The 20,782-nt window shown below is 39.7% G+C and overlaps 1 protein-coding gene across 1 annotated transcript in view; it reads left to right on the forward strand.

Moving 5' to 3' along the window:
• Positions 1–20,782, forward strand: part of DOCK3 (dedicator of cytokinesis 3) — a 1,414,611-nt gene that overhangs the window by 327,178 nt on the left and 1,066,651 nt on the right. Inside the window, exon 2 of the mRNA XM_086938817.1 lies at positions 17,089–17,172. Coding sequence (XP_086794943.1) covers positions 17,089–17,172 — 84 coding nt within the window. The remainder of the gene's footprint in view (positions 1–17,088; positions 17,173–20,782) is intronic.

Below are 20,782 nucleotides of genomic sequence, written 5' to 3' on the forward strand. Positions count from 1 at the left end.
GCACAGCAAGGTGGCTTGCTGTATTGTGCTGAGTGAATTTTTCATATGGCCCTACAACCTTTATTATAATTTTTTTTAATATAGCAGGCAACTCCAGTAGTCCTATAACTGAAGGGCTAATTTGGCTACATGTCTTGTTGTCTGTATATTTGTATATTTGTCTTTATACAGTGGTGCCCCTACCTACAACCTCCCAGAACCCTCAAACAGATGTGAAGACCCAATGAGAAAAGCCTGTTTTTATTAATCACTTGGGTGTCCACTGGCATGGCATTTACATATGTTTCTGCTGTTTTTGGAAATCACTTCCCTGCCATTCCTAGTGGATATTTCCTGACCGACAAGGCTCACCAAAGATGGAGGCAAACTGGTAGACATCTATATCTACCTGAAAGAACAGGGAGTAGGCACAGGGAGCCTGTCAATGTGCTACAGCAGCCCAGATGTGACTACAACTCAGTATCACCCACCTGAGATATTTGCGTAAAGAAAACGAATAGAAGACTTCCTCTAGCCTTCACTCTTCTTCATCAAACATTCCTATTGGATGGGATCTTTTGATCATTACCTATGTATCTGTGGTCTACACCATTTCTGCATCAAAAGATCAAACATGGATCTTTCTTTCAGCCTCTTTTGAGGCACAGGGGACGGGGACCGAAGGGAATCACTTATTTCTCCTGTCAGGCTTAATATCTATTTGAGCTTGTTGTTGGCTTGGATTAAGGAACTCCACTCTTATGCTGGTCAGAATCAGCTATTCCAATGGCTGAGGACCAGCTACCCCTCTATTTCCCCAAACTGCCTGTTTTGGAGAGATCAAACACTAGATGGCACTTAGCTGACTTTAGTAATAAGAATTGGAAAGTGAAACTATTTTCATAATTTCTTAAAAGTCTATACAATGGTGCCTCAGCTTTCCATGTCTAAGAAATTTCTACAACAAGCCACGCAGCAGTGAACTGTTAAATGTTGACGGTGCCATTGATTGTGATCTTCGGGCCAAACTAGTAAGTCTGTTGCAGAAGAACCAGAATGTAGTAAAATTCAGTAAGTGATGATGTTGATACTAACTAAAATCTCCTGGCTGACTCTTTCCCTACTTGCGAATACCATTGCTATTGATGAGCATATAGTCATCTGTAAAGGACATATTGGTGGGTTTCAATGCTGTGTCCTCACCTGGGCCACAAGTCTGTTAGTTACTCCTCTTTAGATAACAACATCCTGTGAGTCCCATAAGTTCTTTATCTTATCATGAATTCCAATATTAGTTCATAATAAATAAGGTTAAGGATCGCCAAAACATGATGACCCTATAACTTAAGAACTGCAGACTGTTTGAGGCTTTCCGGTCAAACTTCACTGTTACGGGAAGTCATGCTTTATTTTGTTGCTGTTCATTGTAAGAGAACGCATGATGCAACGCTCAAACGCTCTTTCCTCCAGTTGTAGCTGCTCCAATTTTGGGGTGGTGGAGCAACACGGGGGAACGGGAGTCAGGGGTGAGGGAATTTTTTTGATTTTTTTAAAAATTCTTTTTGTTAACAATGCTCAAGAGACCATACAGTACAAGGCAGTTCCATAAGTCCATACATGGAGAGACCACGGAAATCAATAGAAATGTATTCATGGGGGAACAACGAAGACAGCAGAAAGATACCCATCCAGCATGCATTTACGTATCCACCCCAAATTCTCTGTATTTTCGCCAGGGCGCCCACACTCTTTTCCATTTTTTAGCACATCCCCTGCTTTTATACATAGTTTTGTCGGCCCGTTGGCACCAGTCAAGATCACGTTTTCATTCCTCCTGCTGCGTAGGTGTCGGTGACCCCCACCCCTTAGCAATGTTGCGTTTCGCAATTCCCGCAGCCAGAGCCAACCATATTCCCATATATCTAGATCAGTCAGAGTCACCTTTAATCATCAGCAGAAGCCACTTCGGCCCCCATCTGGACCGTTTCCCCCACCACACTTGACATGATATGAGAAACTTTCTTCCAGAAACGAACTATCTCCTTGTACTCCCATAGAATATGCAGGAAGGTACCTTCTTGCTGACATCCCCTAACACACAGCGCTGATGGAATCCTGCTCCATGTGTAAAGGTGTGTGCAGGGACAGTAGGTGCGGTGTAGAATCTTCAGCTGTACTAATCTAAATCTAGCGCTTTTTGCGATCTCCCTAGGACTCTGCAGTGCCTCCTGCCATTCCTCGTCATCTATTCTGCCAAGGTCTTTGGCCCAGGTTTCCAGGAGGGTGATCAGGGGGTCTGGTACATTGTTTATCAGTTTACAATAGATCGTGGATGTCGGTTTCTCAGTGATGGGATTTTGTTTTTAATGTACCTGCTTCTGCGGCTGCAACCTCGACACTCCTCTTCCGACTCTGGTCACACTGCACAGGCTCCTAAGGGGGGCATCACAGTTCTGCTCTCATCCTGGTAATATTGGCCTGATCGGGATGACTTGACGCTCACTCAGGCCCAGGGAGCCAGGGGCTTTTCTCCAACCCAGCTGTACAACACAGAGGATTGGAAAAAACATGAGGGCAAATGTTTGTTTAGCCTGCCTGAGACTGCCGGCCAAACAGACATGCACACTTACAAGTGCCCAACCACTCCTCCCTGACTGTGCGCTCTGGAGGATGGCCCACCCTAACCTAGCTAGGAGTAATGAAAAATAAAATGATAATAAAGTGGTTTTATTATAATTTTATTTTTCAGTGGGGCGGCGGTCTTCTGCCATAATGGAGGAACCACCTCTGCTTTCCCCTTGCTAATGTAGAGATTAAATGTAGAGCAATACATCATCCAAAGATGTCTGTCCTTCATGCTGTGAAATAAGGGTGTACACAGAATGGTGACAATCCTTTCAGAAATGAAGCTCTATTTCTTGGACTTTTAGGTCTAAACAAAAAACACACCTCTACCAAGACAGTCTAAAACATATTAAAGGTATCTTTAAACTGTGATGCTTCAACACATGTTTGATTGCTGTAAGTGTAGTGCTACAAAATGTGGTCTGAGTTCCATAATCCATGGAGAAGTCTAGTTTGATAAGAACATTGGAAAGGTTGCCAAAGAAAGGCAAAGCATAGGTGACCTTTAATCTGCATAAGATCTGCTCATGGAAGAAATGTCTCAGCTCTACTATAGATGAAAAGAGGCTCAACCAATGTATTGGAGTTCAATGTGTTGGTCACTGAGCATATCTAGACTGCCACCGGGAAAAGTGAGGTCAAAAAGAGAATATCATACTAAACACCATCATCAGCAAAACTGAACATTCACTGAAGATATCAATCTTGACCCCATTTCTTCTACTGGATTTTGTAGGTTGTAAAACTTCAAGGGGTCCAACACAGGTCAGGCTACCACCTTAAGAATTAACAGGCATATTTTTGGAACAACTGTATGAACAAAGGCTTTCAGGTCTACAGTGGCCTTCCTCTTAACAAAACAATTAAGATGGCTTCTTTCTACCTAGCAGAGTGACTATTACATAGAAAGGGGGGCTGTATCATATAAGTGAGAGTGCTAAGTTAAAACTGACTGGTGTCAAGTATTTGAAGAGATGGAAAAGTATTATTTTACCACCATGGACAATGGTAAATGATTGCTTGTCACAGAAACTTGCAAGGCACGTGGTGCTTTTAGCTAAAAATAAAGTAGCAACATTATTGGCATTTGTAAAGTAAATACCAGAACATAACATACACAAATCAACATAACAACAGAGCATATCACAACAAAACAGTCAAAACAGATCACAACCCAATAACTGGAGTACATCACAGCAAAATCAAATTGCAATAATTCTGCACAAAAACACCACCACAGCAAAATGTCGCACAACAAAAGTGCAGAAACGCTCTTGTCTCACATTACTATCTCCAGAATGCTGATTTTCATAATACAGTGGCAGAAGGTGTTTGCAAAACACCCCCCTAAATTTACCACCAAGGACATGAAATAGCACCATTCAAAAATGCCAATACCAAAGGTTCAATAAACTTATAGATGAAATTGAAAACAAACCCATCAAAGTGGAATTGTATTATTTACTCGTCTCACTAAAGAAATAAACGGAACCACCGGTGTTTCCGATGATATATTTTCATGTTTCGTACTTTCGATGAAAAATATGGAGGAAGCTTCCTCCGATGGGAACATGGTAGTGAGCGAACAGAGGACTGAATAAAATTGGAAACCGGCTGAAATAACTCTCCAACGAGTTATTGGCACGTGGATTTTTCTGACAAAATACTGTCCTATAAATGGATTTATGGTAAGAAGTGAAAGTTGTTTTATAGGCTAGCCTCTATGCTGGGAAATTGGATTTGTCCATTTTCTTTCAGATTTACGATGGGCATGTTTAGTGCAATCAGGCTAGCATTAAAACCAACCTGCTCTTTCAATAGAAGGTGTTAATTAAGACGATAGAGAGCAAAGCATCAGTTTATTTAATTATGCCACCCGAATGATGTGCTAAAACACCTACACAATACTCAGGCACTGGGCCAGACTACAGCAAAGGCAGCTAGTATGCACGCACCGACGTACACTTACGTCAGGAATACACAACAGTTTCTAGACAATGGGACACAGGAGGTTCAAAGGAAAATATGAGGCAGAGCGAATTGGCCAGTCTGGTATAAATGGTGTGTGAGATTAATTCTCGATTCTCATGAGACAGATTAATTACTTCATTACGAGGTTCCCAATATATCCTCCATTATCTCAACCCGTAGTTCCTAATACCAGGTGGACTACAGCTCCAGGAGTAGAGTTAATAGGGATTGAAGGACAGCTTCTGAGGTTCTTCTGAGAAATAATAAATTACCGGGGAATTTGTAATTCCGGTCCTGATTTCTCAGATAATTCCTCATTTGTCCCCGGTATTTCACCCGTAGACTCTACCTGCCAGTGGCAGCTCCTCCGTTATGGTGGAGGAGTGTCGCCCCACTGCTTTCAAGCAGTATGAGAAGCCGAAAATTTCAGTTATTATCATTTTATGTTTGTGCTGCTTTGCGGGCAGGTGGGTGGACGGGGCTGCTCTTCTCTGAGAGCAGGGCCGGTGAGGAGGGGTTTGCCCACTCCTAAGTGTTCAATGGCTGAATGGTCAGCCCTCTCGGGCCGACCTAACCAGTCATGCGCACTTTTCCCATTCTCCATGCAGGCTGTTTGTTGGGATTAGTGCAGGTAGCGCAGAGGTGCTGTTGAGATTCAGGACATGTTGTCCACACCTACTGCGTTCACTCTTTTATGTGAGTTGATCAGACCACATACACACCCATCAAATTCCGGTGGTTTGTCCCGTAAAGAGTATGTCAGGATCCCAGATGAGATGGAAAATTTTCTTTAAAATGCAGCCAAAATCATGCTGTGCCTTTACTGTGCCGGCAATCGAATGAACGCATCCTTATCACACATTCTTTTAGCACGCAAGTCATTACAACAACTTGCTTTGGGGGAGACATATTGATGGAGTGGTTTTGGATTATAAATCCAACACGTTCCCTACAGTTGTGCACACTGGAGTTGGATTAGTAAATTATACTTTTCCAAAGTCCAGCGAGCCCCCCCCAAGGCAAGTCATCATAATGGGTGTGCAGACAGAATATCGAGTTTAAAATACTGAGTAGCACAAATATTATCGAGTCAGAAATATCATTGTTCAGAAATACCGACAGCAAGAATATCGTGGTCAAGAATATCGATTTAAGGTAAGTAATATTGATTTTAAAAATATTGAAGTGTTTAATATCGTTTAAAAAAATATAGTTGTTAAAATATCGATTTTTTAAATTAGTGTTATGTATTTTAGTATATGTTTTAAATGTATGTGATGTATGTATTTTTGTATAAGAATCATTTGTATTTTTAATACATGTGTTAATTTTTTTAGTAGTTCTTAATTTGTTTTATTTGAAATTTGCGTTTCTTGTTTGGTAGCGGGTTGTAGGTTTATAGGGGAATAGGGTGGGAAGTAATTTATTTATATGAAATGAATTGATTATTTTTTATTTATTAATATTTGTTTAATTGAGATGTTATAGTGTTAAACGTGTAAAGTAATTTATTATTAATTCATTAATAATTTGCTGTTAATTAATAATAATTATTTAATTTGCAATTAATTATGGTAATTGTGTAATTATTTTAGGTGTGTGTTTTGGTGTTCATAGGTGTAAAGGGTAGGAAGGGTGGGAAGTAATTTATTTTTAATTGATGAATTAATAATTGGCTGCTGATTAATTTTAGTCAAGTAATTGGTCATTTTAATTATGATAATTGTGTAAATATTTTAGGTGTGTGTTTTGGTGTTTATAGGTGTAAAGGGTGGTAAGTAATTTGTTTTTAATTGATGAATTATTAGTTGGTTGTTAGTTAATTATAATACTTGATTTGTAATTAATAATTTTAATTGTGTAATTAATTTTAGGTGTGTCTTGGGGTTTGTTGGGGTAAAGGGTGTTAAGTAGCTTAATTATTTTTTATTAATGATTTGTTAATTGATATTAATTAAATTAATAAAAAATGTATAAAGGCAATTGTGTAATCAATTTTAGGTGTGTTTTGTGTTGTTTATAGGGGTAATGGATGGGAAGTAAATTGAGTTTAAATAATTAATATATAGTTGGTAATTAATGTTCATTATTTGATATTTATTTTGGGTAATTTTCATTTTTGTGTGTGGTTTTTACTTTTAAAGAGGTAAAGGGTGGATATTAAAGACATTTTATTTACTTCATAATTAGTTAATAGTAATAGTTTTTAATTTAAAAAAAGTTTTAATTGTGTTTTTTAATTTTATAGTTGTGGATATTAGATTGTTAAAGTGTGTGAAGTTCATTAATGTTTATTATTTCTTTTAATAATATTTTTTGTACTGATTATTAATTATGTTAATTTTGAAAGTAAATTTAATTTAAAATGTTGAAGTGTGTTATTGGTGTGGTGTTATAGGGCAGGAAATAAAATACAATTATGTATTATTTGATGTTTTTGTTTGTAAATATTTTTTAGTCTAAAAGATTTTTTATTTATTTATTATTTCATTTATATATTATTTGTAGGTATTTGTTATATGCAACTAATATTATATGTTTTCCGTTTATATATTTAATATATATATATCTATATATATATATATATATATATATATATATATATATATATATATATATATATTTAAATAACTATATTCAAATCAAATATTATTCAAATCTTTTTATAATTTTTCTTCATTTTAAAATATATATATTTTTTGACTGTTGGAGTGTGAATAGTAATTTTGCCCTCTCCGCTATCCAAAGCTTTCCCTACTGTTGAACTCATTGGAGTGGGAATAGTAATTTTTACCTCTTCGCTATCCAACACTTTCCCTACTGTTGCACTCACTAGGGTGGGAATAGAAATGTTTGCACCTGCATTATCCAACCCTTTCCCTACTGTTGCAGTCATTGGAGTGGGAATAAAAAATGTTACCCCTCAGCTATCCAACACTTTCCCAACTGTTTCAGTTACTGGAGTGGGAATAGTAAATTGTATCCCTCCACTATCCAACACTTTCCCTACTGTTGCACTCATTGAAGTGTCAATAGTAATTTTTCCCCTCCACTATCCAACACTTTCCCTACTGTTGCTCTCAATGGAGAAGGAATAGTAATTTTTACCCACCGTAATCCAGCACTTACCCTACTGTTGCACTCCCCGGAGTGAGAATAGTATTTTTTACCCCTCTGCTATCCAGCATTTTCCCTACTGTTGCCCTCACTGGAGTGGGAATAGTAATTTTTACCCCTACGCTATCCAACACTTTCCCTACTGTTTCACTTACCGGAGTGGGAATAGTAAATTGTATCCCTCCGCTATCCAACACTTTCCCTACTGTTGCTCTCACTGGAGTTGGAATAGTAATTTTTACCCTCCGTAATCCAGCACTTACCCTACTGTTGCACTCACTGGAGTGAGAATAGTATTTTTTACCCCTCTGCTATCCAGCATTTTCCATACTGTTGCCCTCACTGGAGTGGGAAAAGTAATTTTTACCCCTCCCCTATCCAACACTTTCCCTACAGTTGCACTTACTCGAGTTGGATTAGTAATTTTTACGCCTCGCTATCCAGTGCTTTCCCTACTGATGCACTCACTGGAGTTGGAATAGTTATTTTTACCCCTCCACTTTTCCAACACTTTCCCTACTGTTGCACTTACTGTATTGTGAAATGTAAGTTTAAATATTTTTTAATAGTTTAATGTTTTAATGTAATATAGATTTTTGTTTTTTATATTTTAAATCATTGATGTATATTTTTATTTTTTATATCATTTCAAGCTTTTAACATAAATTACAAATAATAGTTTATTATTTGTTTTAATGTATATGTATACATATTTGTTTGTGTTTATCTTTTTTTATTAAGTGTACTTGTTATATTTAATTAAAATGTATATTACATTTATTTTTATTTTGTTAAAATTAAATTTAGTATTAAATATATTTAATATATATTATTTTGGTTGATATTTATATAAAAGTCGATATTTATACATCAATATTTTAGTTGCATAGAGTGGTTCAATGCTTCTATACTACAGTGAATGTACTCTTCCTCTCCGTGTATTGAAATGGAAGCACTCCCATGCCAGTAGAAAGTGATGGATCCACCGTCTACCTTCAGGTGAGTAGTCGATTTCTAGAAAGATAAGCTCCAATAGTTTTCTCTAGTGGTGCAAAAGAATCACCGGCCCACAACATGGTTAGGTGTGCTGTCCTCTGTAAGCCAAGGTGCTGGTAAAACCAATCATTCATTATTTTGGCCTAAAATAAAGCCCTGGTTGATGTATTTGTTTCGAACCAGAGGCCAGTAGTTTAACTAAAATTCTGTAGGATTTTTTACTATAAGAAGTAATCTTCAGGCCTTAAACTCTGACAATGTTAACTGAATAAAATCGAATTTACAATATCTACTATGAAGTTTATGGGATTAAAACAAATTTAAGAGATGCTTCTTTTATGTATGCCTGGTGCACGGTTTGATGACAAATTTTCATGACACTGATGAGATAGTGTGCTCACCAGCCCTACACTCTAACTAAACAATGACGACTGACCCTAGACCAGGGATAGGAGAGTGGCGGCATGCTCAAAGAGCAGTCATACACAAATATGTAAACAATTTCACACCTCTGCTTGGGTACTCCCTTCAGGAAAAACTTGGTTAATGCAGAAGAGAAGAAGAAGCTTCATGGAACTGTGCTTGCCAACCACATTTCAGCCTATGCATAAGGAGCTGGTAGGTAAAATAAAATTGTGTGTAGGCAGTTACCCTCTCTGATGAGTTTAGGAGTTTTTTCAGGAGTTTCTGGACTCTGTCATGCGGTATCATAACTGAATCGGTGGCCAGAATAACATTCCCTCATGTGCAGCAATGACTAATTGTCAAGAATAGTATTGCCTCTATATTTGTTGAAACACCCCTTGTGGTGCAAGATGATTATTGCACCTGTCTGGCAATTGAGGCTGGACACTGTGCATTGTTGGATGGTGACTCCCATTGCTGGGCAATGTTGGGTGATGTCTTTGTTTACAACAAATACAGTGAAAGATGATGACTGCTCAACAAAAGGCTGAAACGGTTCAAATCGGAGAGGCGCTTTTTTTGTGCAGAAATACCGATCTCCATGAGCTCCTACGGATTTCTTTCAATCACATGCAAATTTTCCCCTCTGCCTCCTTTGCCGAATAAGTATGTGCAACATGCTGGAGTGTGAATAGTAATTTTGCCCTCTCCGCTATCCAAAGCTTTCCCTACTGTTGAACTCATTGGAGTGGGAATAGTAATTTTTACCTCTTCGCTATCCAACACTTTCCCTACTGTTGCACTCACTAGGGTGGGAATAGAAATGTTTGCACCTGCATTATCCAACCCTTTCCCTACTGTTGCAGTCATTGGAGTGGGAATAAAAAATGTTACCCCTCAGCTATCCAACACTTTCCCAACTGTTTCAGTTACTGGAGTGGGAATAGTAAATTGTATCCCTCCACTATCCAACACTTTCCCTACTGTTGCACTCATTGAAGTGTCAATAGTAATTTTTCCCCTCCACTATCCAACACTTTCCCTACTGTTGCTCTCAATGGAGAAGGAATAGTAATTTTTACCCACCGTAATCCAGCACTTACCCTACTGTTGCACTCCCCGGAGTGAGAATAGTATTTTTTACCCCTCTGCTATCCAGCATTTTCCCTACTGTTGCCCTCACTGGAGTGGGAATAGTAATTTTTACCCCTACGCTATCCAACACTTTCCCTACTGTTTCACTTACCGGAGTGGGAATAGTAAATTGTATCCCTCCGCTATCCAACACTTTCCCTACTGTTGCTCTCACTGGAGTTGGAATAGTAATTTTTACCCTCCGTAATCCAGCACTTACCCTACTGTTGCACTCACTGGAGTGAGAATAGTATTTTTTACCCCTCTGCTATCCAGCATTTTCCATACTGTTGCCCTCACTGGAGTGGGAAAAGTAATTTTTACCCCTCCCCTATCCAACACTTTCCCTACAGTTGCACTTACTCGAGTTGGATTAGTAATTTTTACGCCTCGCTATCCAGTGCTTTCCCTACTGATGCACTCACTGGAGTTGGAATAGTTATTTTTACCCCTCCACTTTTCCAACACTTTCCCTACTGTTGCACTTACTGTATTGTGAAATGTAAGTTTAAATATTTTTTAATAGTTTAATGTTTTAATGTAATATAGATTTTTGTTTTTTATATTTTAAATCATTGATGTATATTTTTATTTTTTATATCATTTCAAGCTTTTAACATAAATTACAAATAATAGTTTATTATTTGTTTTAATGTATATGTATACATATTTGTTTGTGTTTATCTTTTTTTATTAAGTGTACTTGTTATATTTAATTAAAATGTATATTACATTTATTTTTATTTTGTTAAAATTAAATTTAGTATTAAATATATTTAATATATATTATTTTGGTTGATATTTATATAAAAGTCGATATTTATACATCAATATTTTAGTTGCATAGAGTGGTTCAATGCTTCTATACTACAGTGAATGTACTCTTCCTCTCCGTGTATTGAAATGGAAGCACTCCCATGCCAGTAGAAAGTGATGGATCCACCGTCTACCTTCAGGTGAGTAGTCGATTTCTAGAAAGATAAGCTCCAATAGTTTTCTCTAGTGGTGCAAAAGAATCACCGGCCCACAACATGGTTAGGTGTGCTGTCCTCTGTAAGCCAAGGTGCTGGTAAAACCAATCATTCATTATTTTGGCCTAAAATAAAGCCCTGGTTGATGTATTTGTTTCGAACCAGAGGCCAGTAGTTTAACTAAAATTCTGTAGGATTTTTTACTATAAGAAGTAATCTTCAGGCCTTAAACTCTGACAATGTTAACTGAATAAAATCGAATTTACAATATCTACTATGAAGTTTATGGGATTAAAACAAATTTAAGAGATGCTTCTTTTATGTATGCCTGGTGCACGGTTTGATGACAAATTTTCATGACACTGATGAGATAGTGTGCTCACCAGCCCTACACTCTAACTAAACAATGACGACTGACCCTAGACCAGGGATAGGAGAGTGGCGGCATGCTCAAAGAGCAGTCATACACAAATATGTAAACAATTTCACACCTCTGCTTGGGTACTCCCTTCAGGAAAAACTTGGTTAATGCAGAAGAGAAGAAGAAGCTTCATGGAACTGTGCTTCCCAACCACATTTCAGCCTATGCATAAGGAGCTGGTAGGTAAAATAAAATTGTGTGTAGGCAGTTACCCTCTCTGATGAGTTTAGGAGTTTTTTCAGGAGTTTCTGGACTCTGTCATGCGGTATCATAACTGAATCGGTGGCCAGAATAACATTCCCTCATGTGCAGCAATGACTAATTGTCAAGAATAGTATTGCCTCTATATTTGTTGAAACACCCCTTGTGGTGCAAGATGATTATTGCACCTGTCTGGCAATTGAGGCTGGACACTGTGCATTGTTGGATGGTGACTCCCATTGCTGGGCAATGTTGGGTGATGTCTTTGTTTACAACAAATACAGTGAAAGATGATGACTGCTCAACAAAAGGCTGAAACGGTTCAAATCGGAGAGGCGCTTTTTTTGTGCAGAAATACCGATCTCCATGAGCTCCTACGGATTTCTTTCAATCACATGCAAATTTTCCCCTCTGCCTCCTTTGCCGAATAAGTATGTGCAACATGGTATCGGCTCCATTCACACAGTCTCCCGGTAAGGAGCCGATATCATACTGTGGCAGGGAAAATGAGCTGAATAGTGGATTTCCAGCTCTTTTTCCGAGGCTTTGAACTGCTGACGTCCATTAAGTGGTCTGAAAACACCTCAGGACATCGGCACCAGCCTCAGCAAGATTTTTCTTTGGGGGGGAGAGGGCTTGGGGCGGGTGGGGTTCAAAAGAACTGGGTAGGTACTTCTTAGCGCGAGGTTCCACCGCTTCAAGGCCCAGCCTCCGCCTCGCATGTTGAGATTGTTCTTCAAGTTGGCAGGTATGATACAGTGCATCGTGGAAATGTACCAACAGAAGTTAGGAATGGTTCTGCCACTGATTAAGGGACAAAGTCAATTCATAGGCAGTTCTGTTGAGTTGGCCTTGGCATGGGCATCTGCGCTGTATGTCTATCCAACTAAATCACTCAGGTACCAACCCTATGCTCTCTCCTTTCCACTTGAGTGCCATAGGCTTCCAACAATCACCAAGGGCGGAGTGTGAGTGTGCTAGAGAAAACAGTTGCACAAGCACAGTGAAATTGGGACCCACACCTCGGCACATACAAAGTGGGGCTTACCGAAGACTTGTGTGCCATTGTACAGCAGCAACTGTGCATGTACCAGCCAACAGAGGTCAACGCTGAAAAAAGTAAAAATTTAAAACATTCTAAAATAGTATGTGTTTGTCATTGCCTAGCTAACCTGGTAATAATAAGTAACTGGACTACCAGGGCTATAAAAATTCCAAATTCTGAAATGTTATGTGAAAATATCTTCGGGAAGTATCAACATGCCTTTTTAGTAATTTCTTCTTAACAATGTGTTAGTACCCAGATTTGTTTAACTGCCATGGGGGTGCTCACACAATTAAAAGAATTGTAATTGTAATAGTAAATTGTATTTATACAACCCTTATCAACCCTGCCCAGGCATTGAAATGCTTTGCAGCATAGCGCGTTAATCTGGAACCCATGATTAGAGGTACATTTTTAGTAGATTAGTACATTGTTTTCTTTTATTTGTGCATTAGTTGTGTTAGGTTTGTTCTTTTTTGGTTATTAGAGTTTAGAAATGGGATAGAATGGTGGGAATGGATTTGGAAAGGGAATTAGTAATTTGTTTTTGTAAGTAATGATCGTGTGGGCCAGTTAGTTGGGAGACATGGCAGAAAAAGGAGAAGAACGTTTGAGAAGGATGTTCGGAGTTGTTTATAGTAGTCAGAAAGGCTCGGATGAGGGAGAGATGGATGAGTTGGGACAGATGTTGAAAAATAGATTTTTTTACATCAAAAACCTGATATTAACTTATAAATAAACATGCACACATCACTTGGCATGGTTGCATTGGCTGGAAAAACAATCTGCATATAAATACCCATATGTGCATTGAAGCAGTAATATTTACATGGCCTTATGAGCACATTTCTCTTGTGGTGAAGTAGGCAATTTTCTTTCATGACATTTCTTACATTTTAGTAGCAGGCATAAACTCCTCTATATATGCAGCTATATGTACATAGAAGCAGCAATTATTGAAGTCCTAATATACACATATGTCTTGTGGTGTAATATACATGTTTCTACCAATATGAATGTATCTCCTTACAAACAGGAAGCACACTTCAATGTACACTGACACATGCATAACAACTTTATCTCTAAACTGTGAGAAGTATTGTTTGTCGTGTCTGAGTATACTGTTGCTATACACTGTTTTGAGTATAGTTTTCATGTGGGGAAGAGCCAGCTCTTGAGTAATCTTCTGAAGCTATGATGGTTGTCAGTGGATCTTATGTGTGTGGGTAGTGAATTCAATAGTTTGGCTGGTTGAACAGAGAAAGATGTTACACCAGTGTTTTTTTCTTGAATGTAGGAATGTTGAGGCAGAGACATGCTTGAGCATAGGTTCATTTGTTGTAGGTATTTTTTGATTTTCTTCCTGATGAAGAGTGGTCATTTGGTATATTTTCTATGCGTCTGATACAAAGCAGCTTAAAGGGATTGGCCCAAGAATCTGTAACACATTTCCTCCTGAAGTCAGAATGAATACCTCCATCCTATTCTTCAAGATAGAAGTCAAAGAGCTCCTTATGAACAAATTTCTTCACTACATCTCAAGATTCTATTTTCCTCAGTCGCTAGCATGACTATCACTGGCTACCTTAGTGAGTCCATCCTATCAGTACTGATATTACCCTCCTGCTTCTCAACACTGCCTAGTACTTGCAGTTGTCTAAACTATGATATTATGTTGTTATTAGTGCCGGTACTATGATATTCGGTTGTTATTACTTTATTTCCCCTTCTTTCTGAACATGGTAAAGTGTACCCTTTCTTTTTTATGTACTACCTTCTTCTGCTCTTTGCAGTGAATTTTATATTACTGTTTCTAATACTCTGCTCCCTGTAAATTTGTAATGCGTTCTGATACCCGCAAGGGTCATGTTCGCACTACAGAAAACTATTTAAATAGGTGAAAGTGGATCTTCTGGCAATTGGTAACTAGTGTAGCACCTCAAAGCAGGGGAGATGTGTGCTTGTGGCTTTCCATGTAGGAGTAGTCTAGGGATTGCGTTTGGGATTCTGTGGAGTCTTCTCATGGGTTACAAAGGTGAGCCATGATATAGATCATAAGTGCAATCCAATTTTGATAGAACAAGAGAGATGGTAGAGTGAACCTTGTGGGGGAATTTGAAATGCGGGAAGAGGCATCACATTCTTTTAATTGTCAGAAATATTGATTTGGCTACCTTGTCCACTTGTGCATTCATTAGCAGCTTGGCCTCCATGGTAATTCTGGGATTTCTTACATTCTTAGATATTTTTTTTGATGGTCTTAGATTTTCAGGCCAGGAGCAGAGAGGGTCATAGGTTTTCCACTTGCCGAAGGTGAGTATTTTGGTTTTGGAGGTATTCAGTTTGAGGTGGCCCCTTGTCATCCATTTTTTTATGGCAGGGAGGCAATTAAAGATTTTTAATCTTCCGATGGCCTTTGGGTTTTCCAATTTCAGAAGTATCTGTGTTTTACCTGCATAGATCTAACAGGTAAAATCAAAACCATTGATCAGATCTGGTAATGATTTCATATAGATGTTAAAAAAGCATAGGTGATCTGATTTAGCCCAGAGGGTCTCTTACTCTAATGCTCTATGGTGTCGAAAAGATAGGAGAAGCATATATAATATTTGTTCTATTATGTAGGTATGGTGTGATTCAAGCAAGAGCCGTGCCCTCTATTCCAGCTTCCTCAAGGATGCTATATGATACAAATGAGAAGGTCATAAGCTCATGCGAGTACTGCGTTCAAGCAGCATTGAGTCGTGTCACACCAAACACCTGATGATCTATGAAATGTGGAGATTATGAGGTTGGAAATGCACAGCCAACTCTAGGATTCAATGGGAAGCCCAATCTTAAATAAGCACAATATTCACCATATAACACTTGGAATTATTTTGCTAAATGAAACCAGGTGCAAACAATGGTCAAGTTATGGTATTTACAAATGTAAAGTCTGAATTGTGTAAGAAATTACATAATTGATGGGGCTTACTCATGGTTAGCTGTCTGTGCTTAAAAGCTGGTTCTGTGCTGTGTGGCTTGAGTACAAACCTCACAGAAGACACCACTTGCTCGCTTTTGTGCTGTTGCAAAATACTTGCCATCACCCTGAGATATCGTTTTTAGCGCAAGCGCATGCAATTCCATCAACAGTGTGTGACTCTTAGTAAATAAGGCACTACACAATTTTCTGCCATATGATGCAATGCAGAGCCGTGTATTTGCACAAGGAGCTGTCTTGCCCATTTTTAGAAAGTCAGGGTCTTGAGTTTTGCAGACTGTCACAGTTATTTTTAAAAGACACACCATTCGGCGGTTTTTATAAGGAATATTATTTTTGTGATGGTACCCTTTCCATTAGTTGTGTTCATTGTCTTAAAATGTATCAAGGGTGTAGGTTTTGTGAGAAGAATGGAGCCAGGTGAGTGAAATGTGGGTCATCTGAGCTTTCCCTTGCTGGCAAGATCTATATCAATACTTAATTCGCACTGCTCATTGTATTCCACATATGTGGTCCTTGGTCAGTATATCAAATTAGGGCCAATTCTCTGGCTGGAGATCATTTGGCAGTAAGTGCTGGAAGGGAGCGCTAGCCACAAAGGCGCTTTGTTTGTGTTCAATAAATCCTCTTTCAACGTGTCTCACAGATTACTGCACACTATTCACCTGTCCTGTGTGCCCATTCCCACCCTGTACCACGTGTCCCTTGATCACCTTCCGTCATGTGTCAAATGCTCATCATGTCCCATATGTCATTATATATATATTGACCGATGCAGATTGCTATGAGCGCCAGCTATTTCTTTAGAAGAGGATTCCGAATTTTGGCGACCATTACGATGGCGGGCCGACTTTACGGTGAACGGGAACAACCACCAGAGGTGCGGCTGTCCCGCTTTGCCCATTAGGATGCGGCCGCCACTCTAGCGGTCGCATCCCGCTCATTTAACATTGTGGCGGGCTGTGCTGTAAGCAGCACCCGCCACAATGTTAAATGTACATGTTGTGCATTGGCATGCACAACGTGACAGGCACCCCGCAGTACCTGCCACCTTGTGCATGCAATAGCCTGTGGTGTGATTTGTTGCTGGTGACATCCGGAGTGCAATGCAAAGGGAAATAAAAGGTTTGGGTGTGGAATGGGTCGACCTGATCTCATCTTCAATATACCTATTCTTCAGCGACAACAATTAACAAGCACCGCCGTTAAACTCTGTATTTTTTTTTTTTTTTTGCAGTGATATGCAGTTACAGGGGATGTCTACCCCAAGGGTTGGTCTTGGAAATTGGAGAGACGGTTCACATCCTGGAAAAGTTTGAAGGTGAGTTTGATTTGCTGCCAGGCTTGTGGCTATTCATCAGCTGTCATAGCGAATGTGGCCATCAAAACTAGGATGGAGTCTGAAGATGTGAAAAAAACATTAATCCCAGCAATTAGCATTTATTCGCATGTAGTATATATGTTATAGCCTAAATATATGTTTTAAACAATCATCCAACATCAGAACACTCTTATAGAATCTGAATTGAGGAGTACAGATGTCCAAACTTTGTATAGACTAGGGGTATCCAATGAGTCAGTAATTTGCCACCCCCCTTTCAGTAGCTCAGGGACATCAAACATATCACAGCACCTCATTTAGATGGTCCCAGGATGAGTGGTGTTGTCTCCCTTTTATTGCCATTCAATTCCAGATCTTTGGTTTGGCATTTACTCAAAACAGTAATGATTGGTTATGTTGCAGACTGTCAACAAAGTTAGTCACACTATGTATAAGTGCAGGCCTAGAAAAGTGGTAGAGCCAGTAGTAATTATGGCAGGGTCATACTGCGGGGGTGCAAATTAAAGTATCCAGGCTAGCTTGCATCCAGCTCAGGTGCCAAAAACAGCAGGGTCCATGAGACAGATAACTTACTCGTTGGATGCTGGAGATAGGGTGTCCTTGTGTGTCTGTATATATGTACGTGAGTGTGTCTGTGAAAGTAATGTGCATCTGGTGACGGTCCATGGCAGATAGTTTATTTCCCTGTCATCTGGTGTTACCCCTGGCATAAGTAGTCATTGCTGGCGCATTGGCGTCTATTCCTGTTATAATAGTGGCCATCTCTTGCAAAATCAGGGTCCTGGAATTGCGGTGAAACTTTTTGACACTTCTGGGCATCCTTAGACCAATCATGGCCTTCCAGCACAATAGAGGCCACCCTTACCGTATTTTAAGCTGTCTTTACATAGTCATGCTCCCCCCTGTGATGTTAGTGCCCATTACTTGTATTATAACAACTGCCCTTAATATATTATGATAATGATAGATATCCTTTATTGTTTGAATAATTAAAATATTGCAATAAAACAAATTCATTCAATAATCCATTATATACAATTTGAATAGCAGCAATTCTTTAAAATCCGAAACATCTTAATATATTATGGGCATTCTTGGCATATTGTAGGCATCCTTTGCTCATTAAAGGCATGTATTGCATTATGGTGTCCATCCCTGGCATGTGATGCAAATATATGGGTATGTAAAAAAAAAGGTCAACACAGGGGCATGTGAAGCAAAAACTGGTATTGTGAGATGGTTGTACATGTCAGCATTTGATGAACATGACAAGCAGCTATTTAGGGACCAAACGTGGGTTTATTTAAACAAATAGTTTACCAGAAAATGTTAACATTTTTGCATATTTAGAAAATAATAAGCTGATGTTTAGGGGGAAATGTTTGCATTACAAAAAAATATTTACAAAGCACCTCCACTGGCTACTACTAGAAGCACATCTCAGTTCCAGCATTGTCTTCATTTCAAAATTGGGGAAAAGTGCAGGGCTCGATGCTACCTGCAAAACTAACACCACACCACAGGGGAAAGAAACTAACAGGAAGAAAAGTGAGACTGACACTAGAGGTTTTAAAAACAAAGAAAATCATGATTGCCAAACAGGCTTTTTCGTGCCTATCTGCTAATGATTGAACAAGATGTAAAAATCATAACAAATCTAAATTTCTTTCCTTTCGAAGCAACTTTAAAGTACACCTTTTCAGGTTTTTTAGGTCTCGGCTCTAGACAGCGCGCAAGGTCTGTCTCAAAAAGAGATCTGTTGTATGTAGTTTGGGGGCTTCAGCCCGCCCATAAGCTTGCCATTGTAGCTCTCCCGTTCTTTCTGCCCATTTGTTCATGGCATACATTTGTCATGCCGCTTCCTCTGTTTACTCCTCCCCGAGAGCAGGGACCAAGTACACAATCCTTCCACTGGCCCTCATTTTACTACCAATGAAGGAGCTTCTTTTTTCTTTGTTTACCAGCCCTTTTCATGAACACTAGTGTTTTCATTCACTCTGAGCGCCATTTATTTGTTTTTTTAATGATCCTGTCCTGCTTTTCATTCGCATCCGTCCATTATTGGTTGCGCATAGGAAAATTAATTAATTGTGTGTCTTGTAAAGCGCACTGCTACCTGCACTGCAGGCCTCGTAGCGCTATAGACCGCTGGGGAACTCGTCCTGGCTTTCCCTGGGTTGAAAAGGCAGGGCAACGGGTTACGGCTGTGACGTGGTTTTGCCATGGTAGTGTGTCACACAATTACAAAAACTTTGTGTTGGTGTCGTGAGTTTGTTTTTCATCGCACCCCGCGCAGCAGCATTACCATGACGCCTGTGATGTGTCGCTTTGCACTGCTTTCCAAGGTATATTTTTTTCTTTTTGTGGTTTGCCCATGGTCATTGCTTGCTTCATCGCCCTTACTTGCCCCTCTTCTCCCGCCCGCATTGTTGCTGTTGTCTCATCCCTAATGCCCTACTTCTGCATTGTGATTATTGCCCCATCCGCCTCCACGATGCTCCCACATTTTGTAGCTTGCTCCATTTCCCGGTTCGTGGTGGGCGCTGGGAATCTGGGAAGCAGCGGGGAGTCAACATCAGGAATCCGCCCAGCGCATTTTGTAAGAGAGTGTGAGTACTTTTATTGTCAGAACATTGCCAGTGACACATGTAAAGAGGCTTGTTTTGGGGGATTAAAGGTGGGGGTGCTTTATAGAGCAGTAGCATGTATTTTTTAATGCATGTCATTTTGGTTTTCCCTTCTTCTTTCGATTACGGTGCTAGAAATGTGGAACTGGGAATACCAAGATGCGTGCAACTTGTGTAAGTAAAACAGCACTGCCTGGAAATTCCAAGCCAATTCCAAGCGGATGACATTCAACTGGTTTTCACCATCGATTCCTTTGATGAATCTATCACCACTTTTCAAAACACCCTCTGTTTCATCAGCGATTGGATGGGCTCAAACCATCTGAAGCTCAACCCCGACAAGACCGAGCTGGTTCTTGTCGGGGGACCCTCTAATCCCTGGCACTCTTCCTTTTGGCCTGCCAGTCTTGGCAGCCCCCCCTGTCCCGTCAACTCAGCCAAAAGCCTGGGAGTAGTCATAAGCAGCAACCTTTCTATGACGCCCCAGATAAGCGCCGTAGTTTCCTCTAGCCACTTCCAACTCAGGAAAATACGTAAAATATCTCGCCTACTTACCACCGATGCCCTTATTTTGGCCCTGCTTGCGCTAGTCATGTCTAGGCTTGACTACGCAAACGCATTATACGTAGGCATTCCTGCTTATCAACTTAGGAGACTCCAGTTGATCCAAAATCAGGCTGCTCGCCTGGTTTACCACCAACCCAGAGATCAACATGTTCGCCCCCTCTTAAAAAGTCTCCACTGGCTTCCGGTATCTGCCCGCTGCAAATTTAAGCTTGGCTGCATCATTTCCAAATCCCTCACAGGACACAGCCCCCACTTCATTTCCTCCTTGCTCCACCCGTATGTCCCCCTTCGAACCCTTCGGTCATCCCAGATGGCCCTGCTATCAGTCCCTAGATTCAAGAGGAAGAAACACGGTGGCCTCAGGTTTTCATTTCTAGCCCCGTCGTTTTGGAATT

This window comes from Lissotriton vulgaris, chromosome 9, assembly GCF_964263255.1.
Source record: "Lissotriton vulgaris chromosome 9, aLisVul1.2, whole genome shotgun sequence".
NCBI classification, from domain to species: domain Eukaryota; kingdom Metazoa; phylum Chordata; class Amphibia; order Caudata; family Salamandridae; genus Lissotriton; species Lissotriton vulgaris.